The sequence below is a fragment of the Aquarana catesbeiana genome, linkage group LG04, assembly GCF_042186555.1.
Source record: "Aquarana catesbeiana isolate 2022-GZ linkage group LG04, ASM4218655v1, whole genome shotgun sequence".
Classification (NCBI taxonomy): Eukaryota; Metazoa; Chordata; class Amphibia; order Anura; family Ranidae; genus Aquarana; species Aquarana catesbeiana.
In genome coordinates, this window is record NC_133327.1 from 93,626,115 (window position 1) to 93,642,143 (window position 16,029).

The 16,029-nt window shown below is 43.5% G+C and overlaps 1 protein-coding gene across 3 annotated transcripts in view; it reads left to right on the forward strand.

The window, feature by feature from the left end:
* Positions 1-14,143, forward strand: part of LOC141139361 (cleavage and polyadenylation specificity factor subunit 3-like) — a 41,095-nt gene extending 26,952 nt beyond the window's left edge. For all 3 annotated transcript variants that reach the window (XM_073625381.1, XM_073625379.1, XM_073625382.1), the window contains 2 exons: positions 10,783-10,881; positions 11,381-14,143. In XM_073625381.1, coding sequence (XP_073481482.1) covers positions 10,783-10,881; positions 11,381-11,520 — 239 coding nt within the window. In that variant the 3' untranslated portion in view covers positions 11,521-14,143. The remainder of the gene's footprint in view (positions 1-10,782; positions 10,882-11,380) is intronic.
* The last annotated feature ends 1,886 nt before the right edge of the window (positions 14,144-16,029 follow it).

Consider the following 16,029-nt stretch of genomic DNA (forward strand, 5'->3'; position numbering starts at 1 on the left):
GTCCCGCCCTATGATGGACATAACACAGGTCCAATGGCGGGACTGGGCGTGACTGTGAGCGGCGCCGGAAAGAGCCGAATACACTCGACTATGTGTATCTCGGCTCTGTGATTTCGGCGGCGCTCGTACAGCACCGCCGAGTCCTTCCGAACTCCGCGGCGCCATATTTCAAACTACTCGCTATGTGAATGTCGGCGGCGATCACCGAAATTCACATAGCGATAGCGGGTATCGGCGTATAACAAGCACCCACGACTTTCCCCTAATTTTAAGGGGAAAAAAGTGCGTGTTATACGCCGATAAATACGGTATATTGTTTTCCTGACAGGTTGAGTGTCTCAGCCTGTGCTGACAGTAATTAACCACTTGACGACCGCCTCACGCCGATTTACGTCGGCAAGGTGGCACGGACAGGCAAAATCACGTACATATACGTGATTTGCGTTCCGCGGGTGGGGGGTCCGATCGGTCCCCCCCCGGTGCCCGAGGCGGTCGCCATTTCTTCCCGGGCGATGAGAGGTGAGGGGGAGGCCATCCATTGTTGGCCACCCCCTCCCGATCGCTCCCGGCGAATGAGAATGCTTCCTTTCCCTCTGTAATGTAAACAGAGGGAAAGGAAGTGATGTCATCCCTCCTCGAGTCGGTCTTTTTGATCCGGCGCCGAGGAGAGAAGACATCAAGTAAGTCTGCACAACACTACACTAACAGTAGAACACGCCAGGCACACTTGTCACCCCCCATCACCCCCCTGTACCCCCTGTCACTCTGACACCAATAGCATTTTTTTTTTTTTTTTTGCATTGGTGTCAGTTTGTGTCAGTTACAAGTGTTAGGGCAGTTAGGTTAGCCCCCTTTAGGTCTAGGGTACCCCCCCTTAGGTCCAGGGTACCCCCCCAACCCCCCCTAATAAAAGTTAACCCCTTGATTACCCCCCGTCACCAGTGTCGCTAAGCGATCGTTTTTCTGATCGCTGTATTAGTGACACAGGTGACGCTAGTTAGGGAGGTAAGTATATAGGTTTGCTGTCAGTGTTTTATAGCGACAGGGACCCCCATATACTACCTGCTAAAGGTTTTAACCCCCTGATTGCCCCCTAGTTAACCCTTTCACCAGCGATCACCGTATAAGTGTTACGGGTGACGCTGGTTAGCTAGTTTGTTTTTTGTAGTTTATTACAGTTTATTACAGTTTATTATAGTTTTAGGGCACCCGCCGTTTATTACCCTATGAAGGTTTAACCCCCTAATTGCCCGGCGGTGATATAAATTACATTTTTAGGGTCAGATAAGGTCTGCGTCGCCCCAGGCAGCGTCAGGTTAGCGCCAGTACCGCTAAAACCCACGCACGCAGCATACACCTCCCTTAGTGCTATAGTATCTGAGCGGATCGATATCTGATCCGATCAGATCTATACTCCCCAGCAGTTTAGGGTTCCCTGAAACGCAGTGTTAGCGGGATCAGCCCAGATACCTGCTAGCACCTGCGTTTTGCTCCTCGGCCCAGCCCTGCCCAGCCCTGCCCAGCCCACCCAAGTGCAGTATCGATCGATAACTGACACTTACAAAACACTAAGCACACATAACTGCAGCGTTCGCAGAGTCAGGCCTGATCCCTGCGATCGCTAACAGTTTTTTGGTAGCGTTTTGATACAGTCGCTGACAGTCAGGAGCTTTTTTGCCTGTGAGTCTCACTAGTGTACCCCTAAATTTAGAGCCCAAAATGGCAAATCGAAGGTACACTAGTGAAGAGGCCTACATGTTTCTGAGTATGACAGATAGTGAAGAGGAAGTCAGTCATCTGTCAAGTTCAGGCTCAGAATACGAACCTGTAGAGGACAGCGGCTCCATGACAGATAGCTCTGACGACAGAGTTGTGGTCCCTGCTAAGGTCAGGCGTACCAGACCCCAATCTTCTTCTGTCCTTGAAGTGCAAGAACCGCAGGGCTCTCGTATGGAGTAGAGAAGTACTAGCGCCGCTATTCCTTCTGGTGAACTGGCAAGCACCAGCGGCCTAGTACACCCTGGTCGTACATCCAGCACTGCAGTATCACGTGGTGACGTGGCGAGTCCCATAAGTGCAGTTCAAGCTGGCGAGGTGGCAAGCACTAGTAGTGTCCCGCTGCCACCAAGAAGACAAAGACAGGCCCGTCGTGCCCATAGTGCCCTTCCTGCTGCATTGGCCAATCCGAATTGGGAACCCTCCACTTCTGCAGCTCCCGTACTTCCCCCTTTCACTGGCCAACCCGGAATTCAGGTGGAAACAGTTGACTTTACGCCACTGGATTTTTATTCACTGTTTTTCACCGAAGATCTCTATAGATCTATTGTGGACCAAAGCAATTTATACGCTGGTCAACACATCGCCGCTAATCCCCAGTCCTCCCTTGCCAGAGATTGGAGACCAATTACGGTCTCCGAATTTAAGACCTTTCTGGGCCTTTCCCTCCTCATGGGGTTGAATAAAAAGAGTAAGTTGCGGTCATATTGGTCCACTGACCCAATTTACCATTCACCCTTGTTCTCTGCTTCCATGGCCAGGGCACGATACGAGCAGATTTTGCGGTTCATGCACTTCAACGACAATGAACTCTGTCGTCCTCGTGGAGACCCTGCATACGATCGGCTCTACAAAATTCGGCCCCTCGTAAACCACTTCAACCAACGTTTTGCAGACTTGTTTACCCCCCATCAAGTTGTCTGCATTGATGAGTCCCTGATTAAATTTTCTGGCCGCTTGTCATTCAAACAGTACCTTCCCAGCAAGCGTGCCAGATACGGGGTCAAGATGTATAAGCTCTGTGACAGGGCCACAGGCTATAAATATAGTTTTATGGTTTACGAGGGCAAAGATAGTCACGTAGAGCCGACAAACTGCCCTGACTACATAGGAAGCGCTGGCAAGATAGTGTGGGACTTGGTGTCACCCTTATTCGGAAAGGGGTACCACTTGTACGTGGACAATTATTATACGAGCGTGCCACTTTTTAGTCACTTGTTTGATCAGCAGATTTGAGCATGTGGCACCGTGCGACCTAATCGCCGGGGCTTTCCCCAGCGGCTTGTAGATTCCCGTCTTAGGCTGGGGGAGAGAGCCTGCTTGAAGTATAATAATTTGCTCGCTATGAAGTGGAGGGATAAGAAGAATGTTTTCGTTCTCACCTCCCTTCATGCAGACACGACGACCCAAATTACTACGGCGACTGGTGTTGTGGAGAAACCCCTCTGTGTCCACGAATACAACCTTAATATGGGAGGGGTGGACCTCAACGACCAGTTGTTGGCGCCGTACCTAGTTGCCCGTAAGGCCAGACGCTGGTACAAAAAAGTGTCTGTTTATTTATTTCAATTGGCTTTGCTGAACGCTCATGTGCTATACAGAGCTTCAGGACAGACTGGATCCTTCCTTAAATTCCAGGAAGAGATCGTCAGAGCCCTTCTGTTTCCAGACGGTGCTCTACCTCACCTTCCCCAACCAAATGCAGTAAGCCGGCTGCATGAGCGGCATTTTCTTTATGCCATCCCGAGTACCCCTACCCAACGAGCCCCCCAAAAAAGATGTCGTGTCTGTAGCAAGCGCGGATTTAGGCGTGACACCCGGTCTTATTGTCCCTCCTGTCCTGGCAATCCTGGTCTTTGCATGGGTGAATGCTTTGAACGCTACCATACATTAGTTGAGTATTAGCGTAGGGTTCAGCACTGCACAGAGTAGGCACACTAACACAGGGTCTCCCAAGATGCCATTGCATTTTGAGAGACCCAAACCTGGAACGAGTTACAAAAGTTAAAAGTTACTAAAAAAAAGTGTAAAAAAAAAAAATTTAAAAAAAATTAAAAAAAATAAAAACACAAAAAAAAATATAAAATAAAAAAACCAAAAATAGTTGTTGTTGTTTTATTGTTCTCTCTCTCTCTCTATTCTCTCTCTATTGTTCTGCTCTTTTTTACTCTATTCTATTCTGCAATGTTTTATCGTTATTATGTTTTACCATGTTTGCTTTTCAGATTTTTTATACTTTACCGTTTACTGTGTTTTGTTGGTAACCATTTTATTGTTTTCAGGTACGCCATTCAGTTGCAGCGCGGATTTATTTATCTTGACAGCAACAGCGTTTGCTCCCACGATACATAAAGCCGTGACTCCAGCGCTGTCGGAGGTGATTTCACCACCACAGTTACATACTTCAGCATATATGCCGAAGCGTGGGGGCAGCAGTGGGTGGAGGAGCAATTTGCTCCTGCCTTTTGCGGGAGGATGCCCCCATGCTTCGGCATATATATATTTTAGGCACAGGTTGCGTTAAATGTTTTATTTTTTACTATGTTTTTTTTTTTGTATTTGCTTTGCAGGTATGGTAAGTCTTACTGTTATACTGTAATGTTACTTTGGTTTATTGTTAACCATCATTTGCTTAGCAGGTACGCCATTCAGTTGCAGCGCGGATTTATTTATCTTGACAGCAACAGCGTTTGCTCCCACGATATATAAAGCCGTGACTCCAGCGCTGTCGGAGGTGATTTCACCACCACAGTTACATACTTCAGCATATATGCCGAAGCGTGGGGGCAGCAGTGGGTGGAGGAGCAATTTGCTCCTGCCTTTTGCGGGAGGATGCCCCCATGCTTCGGCATATATAAAATGGTGCATGTATGCCCATCATTAGAAGTGGGTGGATGAAGGGAGGTATTCTAATGGTGGGCATACCCACCGATCAATATCTTTTTTTCGTTCAGCCCACAGGCTACATGAAAAAAAAGTTTACAATATATGCCTAACAAGGACCAGCAACGTACTGGTATGTTGCTGGACTTTGAGTGGTTATACCAGAATGATGCCTGCAGGTTTAGGTATCATCTTGGTATCATTCTTTTCAGCTTTCATGTAAAAGCAATCCTAGCGGCTAATTAGCCTCTAGACTGCTTTTGCTTTTTGGGGTGCAATTCCACATAGGCCCATGGCCTGTGTGAGCAATATATCATTTAGTGACAACTTTTTGTAAATATTTTTTTTTTTTTTTTGTCATTATTCAATCACTTGGGACAAAAAAAATAAATATTCAATGGGTTCAACATGCCTCTCAGCAATTTCCTTGGGGTGTCTACTTTCCAAAATGGGGTCATTTGGGGGGGTTTTGTACTGCCCTGCCATATTAGCACCTCAAGAAATGACATAGGCAGTCATAAACTAAAAGCTATGTAAATTCCAGAAAATGTACCCTAGTTTGTAGACGCTATAACTTTTGCGCAAACCAATAAATATACGCTTATTGACATTTTTTTTACCAAAGACATGTGGCCGAATAAATTTTGGCCTAAATGTATGACTAAAATTGAGTTTATTGGATTTTTTTTATAACAAAAAGTAGAAAATATCATTTTTTTTCAAAATTTTCGGTCTTTTTCCGTTTATAGCGCAAAAAATAAAAACCGCAGAGGTGATCAAATGCCATCAAAAGAAAGCTCTATTTGTGGGAAGAAAAGGACGCAAATTTCGTTTGGGTACAGCATTGCATGACCGCGCAATTAAAAGTTAAAGCGACGCAGTGCCAAATTGGAAAAAGACCTCTGGTCCTTAGGCAGCATAATGGTCCGGGGCTCAAGTGGTTAATATAAGTCAAAATCCTTGAGGGACCAGTTTAAACAGGTGCTCAAGGTTATCCATGTTCAGCAGGCCCAGGATCTGGCAAGCTCCTAGTAGCTTTATGTTGGCAATAGACGCTATAAGAGATTCTATCTTCAGACCTCACACCTTTCGCTGGGCTGGTACATATGTATAGAATACTATGGTTGAAAAATTGTTCAGCCAAAGCGTCATAAAAAAAAACAAACTCCTGGCTGATTTTCCTTTTTGCGGTGGACGGCTGTTTTGGGATATCTTGGATAATTCTTCCAAAGAATTTCTATTGGAAATGTACCCCTTTTGCCATTTAAGAAAACTAGTAAACGTATTTCATTTAACCACTTAAGGACTAGCCTCGTTTTGGATTTTAGGTGTTTACATGTTTAAAACAGGTTTTTCTGCTAGAAAATTACTTAGAACCCCCAAACATTATATATGGTTTTTCTTCTAACACCCTAGAGAATACAATGGCGGTCATTGCAATACTTTTTTTTGCACCGTATTTGCGCAGCGGTCTTATAAGCGCACTTTTTTTGGAAAAAATTCACTTTTTTGAATAAAAAAAATAAAACAACAGTAAAGTTATCACAATTTTTTTTTATATTGTGAAATATAATGTTACGCCAAGTAAATTGATACCCAACATGTCATGCTTGAAAATTGCGCCCGCTCGTGGAATGGCGTCAAACTTTTACCCTCAAAAATCTCCATAGGCGAGGTTTAAAAAATTCTACAGGTTGCATATTTTGCGCTACAGAGGATGTCTAGGGCTAGAATTATTGCTCTCGCTCTACCGGTCGCTGTGATACCTCACATGTGTGGTTTGACCACCGTTTTCATATGCGGGCGCTACTCGCGTATGCGTTCGCTTCTGCGCGCGAGCTCGTCGGGACAGGGGGGTTTTAAAAAATTTTTTTTTTATTTTTATTATTTATTTTAAAATATTTTATTTATTTTTACACTGTTTAAAAAAAAAAAAAAAAAATTGTGTCACTTTTATTCCTATTACAAGGAATGTAAACATCCCTTGTAATAGAAAAAATCATGGCCGGACCTCTTAAATATGAGATCTGGGGTCAAAAAGACCTCAGATCTCATATTTACACTAAAATGCAATAAAAAAAAAAAAAAAAAAAAGTCATTTAGAAAAATGACATTTGAAAAAATATGCCTTTAAGAGGCGTGGACGGAAGTGACGTTTTGACGTCGCTTCTGCCCAGCAGTGTCATGGAGACGAGTGAGCGCCATCTTGGCCTCACTCGTCTCCAGACACACCACGCAGAAGGACGCGATCGCCTCCGCCGCTACCGACGGCTCCGGTAAGCGGCGGAGGGCACCGGATCGCGACGGGAGGGGGGGGGCCCCTCTCCCGCCACCGATAAAAGTGATCTTGCGGCGAATCCGCCGCAGGGACCACTTTTATCTGAAAGCCGGCCGCCGCACGAAAACGGGGATACCGGGGTTATGGCAGCTAGCTGCTGCCATAACAACGATATCCCCGTTCAAACTTAGGACGTATATAGTCGTGCGGCGGTCGGGAAGTGGTTAAACAAGCTCCTTCTCCAGTGCCAGGGGCATTAGCCTCCAGGTAGTCACGACGGCTTTCGCCCTCAAGTTCAAGAGGTAATCCTCAGGGTCAAGCCCAGGGACAAAAGAAACCTACAAACAAGATAATAAAGCTTTCTTATGAGGGGGCGCCCCCCGCTCACGGGGGGGGGGGGGGGGTACTTCTGCAGTTCTCAAGTGTCTGGCAGAAGGAATGTCAAGACAGATGGGTGGCTTCTTCAATAGCTCTAGAGTACAATCTGGGGTTTCAAGAGTTCCCGTCTCCTCGTTTTCTCGGGTCAGACGTTCCTAAAGAACCAGAGAAAAAGAAGTCTCTCTTTCTAGCATTGGACCATCCTTTGGCAAAGAGTGGTCATGCTGGTCCCCATTAAAGAGCTGGGGTTGAGGTTTTATTTAAACCTTTTTTCGTGGCAAAATCGAATTGAGATGTCAAAACCATTCAGGATCTCAAGAATCTAAAGCGGTTCCTGGATATCCGCTCTTTTTCGCATGGAGTCAATCCAATCAGTTGTCTCCATCCTACAAGTCTGAGAACTTTTGACGTCAATCGACGTCAAGTTTGCATACCTCCGCGGGCATATTTCCCCACTCACCATTATTATCTACTTCAAGGTAGAAAATCTTCATTTTCAGTTTGTACCTCTGCTTTTGGGTCTAGCTACTGCACCTTGAGTGTTTACTGAGGTTCTGGCACCTCCTCTAGCCAGATTAAGGGCCCAAGGTATAACGATTATAGTTTACCTAGACGATCGGCTCTTGATAGACCAGTCGGTAGCCCGCTTAGACCAAAGTATGGTCACCACATTCAACTACCTGGAATACCTAGGTTGGATTCTCAACCTAGAGAAATCTTCCTTAAAGCCATTAAGGAGGTTATGAGTCTGTTCATAGATACACCCAGAAAAGGGTATTCTTGTCCCAAAGATCAGCACCATAAAGGAACTAATTAAGGTGGTCGAAGCAGAATGAATCCTTCTATTCAGCTTGCATGAGGAAAAGATGGTGTCTTTATTCAAGGCCATTCCTTATGCTCAGTTTCATTCGAGACTGCTGCAAAATAGTATCTTATCGGCTTGGAACAAGAGGGTTCAAGCTCTAGATTTTCCAATGTGTCTGACTCCAAAGGTGCGCCAGCCTCAGTTTATGGTTAATAACCAAAAATCTGCAAAGGGTAAAATCCTTCTTACAGTTACCTAGGAAGTTGTAACAACATATGCCAACCTTTTGTAGGTTGGGGAGCAGTCCTGGAAGAGGCAACTGTCCAAGAGAAGTGATCCAGATTAGAAATGACCTTGCCCATTAACATTCTACAGATTTGGGCAGAGCGCTTGGTCCTGGACGTTTAATTTACGGAGCTATCCTGTCAGGATCCAATCCGACAATGCCACAGCAGTGGCCTATATCAACCACCAAGGGGGCACAAGAAGTTGTGTGGCCCAGAGAAAGGTGAATCATATCCTATCTTGGACAGAAAACAATGTACCTTGCCTATCGGCAGTTTTTCATTCTAGGGATAGAAATTTGGCAAGCAGGCTATTTTGAGTCGCTGTTCCTGGGAGAATGGTTCCTTCACCCCGATATCTTTCTGACAATAGGTCAAAGATGGGGGATCCCAGACGTAGATCTGTTTGCATCAAGGTTCAACAGGGAGATTGACATCTTTATATTAAGAACAAAGGATCTGCTAGCATGCGGAACAGGTGCCTTGGTGTTCCCATGGAATCAGTTTTACTGATTTATGCATTTCCTCCTTTTCTGCGTGCGTCCACGACTTCTTCGCAGGATCAAGCAGGAAGGGAAGTTGGTGATTCTTATGGCCTCAGCGTGGTCCAGAAGATCTTGGTATGCAGAGATCATAAGGATGGCGGTAGGGGTCCCATGGACCCTACCACCACGTCCGGACCTTCTCTTGCAAAGGTCTGGTATTCCATCTTACCTTACAAATGCTAAATTTAACGGTTTGGCTATTGAGGCCAACACTCTGAAGAAGCGTGGGCTGTCAGGTTCAGTGGTATCTAACTTGGTTAATGCAAGGAAGCCGGCCTCCATAATGATATATTATGGAGTCTGGGAAGCATATGTCTCCTGGTGTGAAACCAGGGGTTGCCCCCCGAGGAAATAGGTCATAGGTATAATCCTTGACTTCCTGCAGAGGGGGTGAGATATTAAGCTGGCCTTGAGTACTTTCTAAGGACAGGTCTCGACCTTATCGGTATTATTTCAATGACCACTTGCTTCACATTCTTTGGTTTGTAACTTTATTCAGGGGGTAACATGGCTTAATCTCCGGTTAGGTCACCCCTGAACCCTTGGGACTTGAATTTAGTTTTGTCGGCATTACAAAAAAAGCTTTTTTTTTGAGCCGATACGACATATTCCCTTGGTCCTTTTTGACAAGGAAACTATTTTTTTCTGGTAACCATATCTGCTGCATGAAGGGTATCAGAATTGGCTGCTCTTTTTTTGTAAAGAGCCATATTATTATTGTTCACAAGGATAAGGTAGTATTGTGTCCTCATCCTAACTTTTTACCTTCATTTTTTCCAGAACCCTGTTCTATGGAAGAAAAATCACCTTGTTCTCTTCATGTGGTGAGAGCAGTTAAAGTCTACATAAAGGCGACTGATCATCCAATTTCCAAATCTGTTTTGTTCGTATTGCCTGAAGGTCCTAAAAGAGGACAGGCAGTATCAAAATCTACTATTTCTAAATTGATTCGACAAGTAATCGTTCAAGCTTATGGTTTATAGAGATAGATTCCACCCTCTCAAATCAAAACGCACTCCTCTTAGTGATGCACTGCGTGGGCAGTGCATCACTAAGCCTCCATGGCTCAAATCTGCAAGGCCGCAACTTGGTCTTCAATCCATACATTTACCAGATTCTATCAGGTGGATGTAAAAAGGCATGAGGATATCGCCTTCGGGCGTAGTGTGCTGCAGGCAGCAGTATAACTGCTCTAGTCTCATGTTGCCCTAATTCTGTTGTGTCTCCCTCCCCTCAATTGGCATTGCTATGGGACATCCCACATAGTGATTACTATGGCTCTGTGTCCCATGATGTACGATTAAAGAAAATAGGATTTTTATAACAGCTTACCTGTAAAATTCTTTTCTTTTGAAGTACATCACGGGACACAGAGGTCCCGCCCCTCTTTCTAGTATACACGTGTATTGCTTTGCTACAAAATTGAGGTACTCCCGGTATGGGAGGGGTTATATAGGGAGGCAACTTCCTGTTTAGGGTGTGCCAGTGTCCAGCACCTGAAGATGGCCTATAACACACATAGTGATTACTATGGCTCTGTGTCCCGTGATGTACTTCAAAAGAAAAGGATTTCACATGTAAGCTGTTATAAAAATCCTATTATTTAATTAACTCTTCTTAGTTCACATTCACAATGACATGCCCCTTAGAAACGTAGACCTTTTTTTTTATATATATACGGTAATTTCAAAGGTTTTACTAACCAGTGTTTTTGGGCGATGTTTCCCAGACTTGATGTAGCACACTGTGGGTGTTGCATGAAAATGTTGTATATCTGCTTAGTGTATGATATGTAAGATGTTATGTATTTAAATAGCCTTTTTTTCCCTACAGATTATACTGACTTGGCCATGAGCACTGTCACCCAAACGCAAGCCATTCCATATACTGGCCCCTTTAATCTGTTATCTTACCAGCTACAACAGCTTCCAGGTGAGTTCAGTATGCAGCTATATTTCTCTGAATGTTCTTAGGGGAACAGAGCAGTCCTCTAGGCTATAAGCCCTGCACCTAGCAGGATAGATGGTATGTGCAAAAGCAGAAAGGATATTGCTTCTCCCCTCTCTATAGGAAGAGAGAGATCAGCTTTAGTTTAGTTCTTAGGAGGTAAAATATTCTAATCTCTGAATTAGAAAATGTTTCCTTCTAAAAAATGATTGAAGATACGAATAAGTATATTTCTACAATGGTGTGTGAGTTTAATACGTGGTAGAAGTAGCCATATTTATCCAAAAGTTGGTTATGTCTGTAATTTTAGCTTGTAGCTTTAGCAAGAGTCCACCAAAAATGTATTTGTGGTCTATGTTTGTGTTATCCAATGTTTCTCTTCTACTTTATCTATTCATTAACCTCATTATATAGACTCCAATTTTATTTTTGCAAATTTTTGGTTGATATACAAAAATGTTCTTGTTGATTTTGCTCTATTCAGGAGAAGTGGATAAGATGGAAGGTAATGAGAAGGACTGTTTAAGTGTCTTTAAAGCAATCACTGTGATAAAGGAACACGGCATGGTGATGCTGGAGGTAAGGACCATCTACTCAATCTTACTTAAAGAAAACCTGTGCTGAGAATAATAGGAGGCTGCCATTTCTCACCTCTCCTTTGGAAAATGCTGGTTGCATTACAGACATGAAGATCCATGGAGTTCAAGTCACTACTCCAAATAAGTTTGTAGGTCAGTAGTTCTGACTTCACTTTCTGCAGCTTCTGTTGAAAACATTTCTCTCAGGCCCAAGTTTACATTAAAACAATTACCGTAATCGCATTCTAAAAACAATATTCCATAATCTGTTTGACACTTCTTCCTGTTAGTGGGTGGCCAGTCCAGCGAATGACATGTATGCTGACACTGTTGCCAGTGTCATCCTGGAACTGCAGTCCAACCCCCGGACACATAAAGGTATTACTGTCTTCTTTTTTTTTTGTTTCTCGCACCTTGTCTTTTATTGGGCTTGCCCCCAGGCAGTATTTTTTTTATGACAAACAATGTGAATAAAGACATATTTCAAATAGAAGGTGAGGGAGTAGTTGACAAAAAAGGTTTGAGTGGGATATGGGGGGGGGGGGGTGATATTATGGAAAAGTTCAATTATTAGGATAATACAGCCTTCGTTCCTAGTCGATGCCTTGTATGGGGAAACGCGTCGGGTGGAGCACTAAGCCCTTGACGTCATCACGCAAACAGTCAGCTGGCTTGAGCCGCGGCTGTTTTTTAAATCTTTTTACCGTGTTCTTGGATGTAAGCGTTGCTACATTTTTACAATAAATTCACTTGGGATATACTACACCATGAAGTCCTTTCTTCTATCCTCTATTTATGAGACCACCCAGGACTATCTGAAAATATAGGAGGATCTTAGTCTTGAAGCCTCTTCTTTAACCACTTGCTGCCCACCCACCATCAAATGACGGTGGGTCGGTGCGGCTCTCGTTCTGGGTGGACGTCATATGACAGCGCACAGAACGGCTGCTCTCGCGCACCCCTGGGGCTAGTCATCAGCCAAGATGGAAAAGACAGCCGTCTGTGAGTCATTAAATTGCCATTACAGGGTTTAGCTCGATTTTTGAATGAAGGTTCATATGAATATTAGTGCAAAAATACTTGATACATTCAATGACTTGATGAATGTTGTTTGAAAGTAGGTCAAAATTTCCTTTGCTTGTAACATTCATTTTTAGAATGAAATGTAATTTCCCAAACAAAAAACACATTCACTGTTAGAAATTAATTTGTTGGAGAAAATTTTTCAATTCTGCACCTTTTCCTGTCACTATTTTTTTTTAAAACAAATGTTTTTGACCCCACTAACGATTAGGAAATTGAATGAACATTATGAAATTCTACTAGTGTATGGCCAGCTTTAGTGATTCAGAAAGTTTAGCTCATCCCAAGGCAAAGCTCTTCCACCCCCTTCTTACCCATTTAACAGTTATTTAAAAAAAAAAATACCTTGTGACACCGTCCACTGCCCTACTGACACCATCCACTGACCTACTGACACCATCCACTGCTCTACTAACACCATCCACTGCCCTACTGACACCGTCCATTACTCTACTGACACTATCCACTGCCCTACTGTTACCATCCACTGCTCTACTGACACTGTCCACTGCCCTACTGACACCATCCACTGACCTACTGACACCATCCACTGCTCTACTAACACCATCCACTGCCCTACTGACACCGTCCATTACTCTACTGACACTATCCACTGCCCTACTGTTACCATCCACTGCTCTACTGACACTGTCCACTGCCCTACTGACGCCATCCACTGCCCTACTGACGCAATCCACTGCCCTACTGACGCCATCCACTGCTCTACTGACACCATCCACTGCCATACTGACACCGTCCTCTGCTCTACTGACACCGTCCACTGCTCTACTGACACTGTTCACTGCCCTACTGACACCATCCTCTGCTCTACTGACGCCATCCACTACCCTACTGACGCCGTCCACTGCCCTACTGATGCCATCCACTGCTCTACTGACACAGTCCTCTGCTCTACTGACACCGTCCTCTGCTCTACTGACACCATCCACTGCTCTACTGACACCGTCCACTGCTCTACTAACACTGCCCCGAGCCCACCCTTTTTTGAAGCCTATTAGAGCCTCTAATCACATGCTTCAAGAAAAAAGAAAAAAAAACATTGGAATCCATGCATCCAGCACCCTGCATGTAGATCAGGGGGCCGGACACATGGATAGGGGGAGGCACCCCCAGCGCCCTGCATTACAGGCCGAAACTGCCTAAAGCAGTGATGGCAAACCTTGGCACCCCAGATGTTTAGAAGCTACATTTCCCATGATGCTCAACTACAGAGTGCATGAGCATCATGGAAAATTAGTTCCAAAACATTTGGGGTGCCAAGGTTCGCCATCACTGGCCTAAAGGAATATACACTATCATTGATGGACTAATGTTTTGTTTATTTTATGATTTTTTGCTTCCTGTAGCTTCATTCTCTGGTTTTGTTTTTTAGGATAGTTAGTATAGGGCTTACATTGGGGGTGAAAGAAGGTTTAGCCACTTACCCACTGGGCACTTAAACCCCCTTCCTAACCAGACCAATTTTCAGCTTTCAGATTAAGATTCAGATTAAAATGTTCAGGTTCTATTTATTTATGCAAAACCTTTATCCAAAATGGAAAATAAACCACTGTAATTGCTTATAATGTGTGAGCTTGAGTTTGGCTTTAATTTGTTACTGTGTCTATAAATCTGCTAATACATTGAACACCCCCTCCCAGACTGTCTGCGCTGCTGTGGCGCCTGTGCTCATCCCTCCAGAGTTGTATCTCACTTATACAAGAGATGTGTTATTGGCCAGATCACTAGGTGAAAGCCAAGTGGGGAAAAAGAAAACTTTTGCAGCCACCACATCTAATGATTGATCAGCTGCAATATACAGTACCTGCAGAATTTTCTTGATCTCTAACTATACAGGCGGTCACCGAGTTACAATCATCCGACTTACAAACCACTCATACTTACAAACAGAGGGAAACAACAGGAAGTGAGAGGAAATTACCCATAGGAAGGGAAATTAACTCCTGTAAGAGTTACTGTATCATAGTAAAAATGTGTCTCCACTGAAGCTTTATCGCCAATCCTTGTTTCCACAACAACCCAAAATGTTCAATATCCAATTGTCACCGGGACAGGAAGTGAGATCAAATCTTCTGAACAGGGGCACAGACAGCAAAACAAACCTTACAGGGGTGTTAACCCTTCCCTATGCTATCCAAAAAAAGTAAAAATCATTTTTTGGCTGGAGTTACACTTAAAAAAATGTACCAGTTCCAATTTACATACAAATTCAACTTAAGAACAAACCTACAGAACCTTGTTTGTAACCCGGGGACTGCCTGTACCTGTAACATGTTCTCAGTCACTAGATATACTAGCTGCATGTTCTCAGTCTCCAATTACACTTGCAGAATGTCCTCAGTCTCCAACTATATCTGCAGAATGTCCTCAGTCTCCACCAACAACTGTAACATGCCCTTAGCCTCTAGCCACCTTCAACATGTTCCTAGTATCCAACTACACCTGTAGCATGTTTGCAGCATCAGGTCATGTAGACTGTCTGTAGTCTCAGACAGTCTCTCAAGCATTATGTATACTAAATATTACCTGCAGACTTTTGCTAATGTCGGAGGCCACACTAAATCTAGTAAGCTGACCAACATTGATCTACATGCTAAGGAAGTGTAAACTTGACAAAAAGCTAATCAGTTATTACTGGAGCAATATGGAAAGATCAGAGCCTGATTTTTCAACCGATGCCCTATAATTATTACTGCCTGCTGCATTTATTTAACATTTACCTATCAGGAGCTGTTTCTTTATTCTTAATCCAAAATTGCATGTTTTTTTATAAAATATAATGTCAAGACTGATAATGAGCAAAAGCTTAAAACCAGAGCAGGACGCACATTTAAAAAAGAGCAGATTAGTACAATTCCTTCAAAATGTCACAAGATTTAATTCCTTTTACTGACACATTTCCAACTTTATAATAATAAGCTCACAATAATGTCTATTTGTTTTAAATTTGTGCTGGTACGTGTCTTGATTTCAGTTATGCATGTGGCTGCAAGATCTAAATTGACGTTATCCGATTAGTTTTTTAAACCAAGCCTTAGCCTGTAAAAGAAAAGTGTATATACAGGTACTCACCTGCCCTTCTACCATGCCACCAACATTGCTCCATGTAGGGATTATACTGGTGATGTGTAGGTCAGCTAGAGGAACTGTTGAGAACTGATTCTTAGTGGACTTCAGCAGAAGGTCCCTTGGGATCGATGTTCAGTGATTAAGGGAGCAGAAACATGGAATATATATTGTCTAGTTTTTCTGGTATGGCGTGTTTTTTTTTTTTTTTTTTTTAAAGACATTATACTGTACAATGACAGGATCACAATAGGACTCCAATCAAAACTTTTTGTCCTAGGGAGTAGGGAAGGTTTATAAAAATGTTTAGGTTTTTATTACTATAGGTATACTCGCTTGGACAATCCATCCTTATTATTTATCCTACTGACCGTTGTCACTCTAA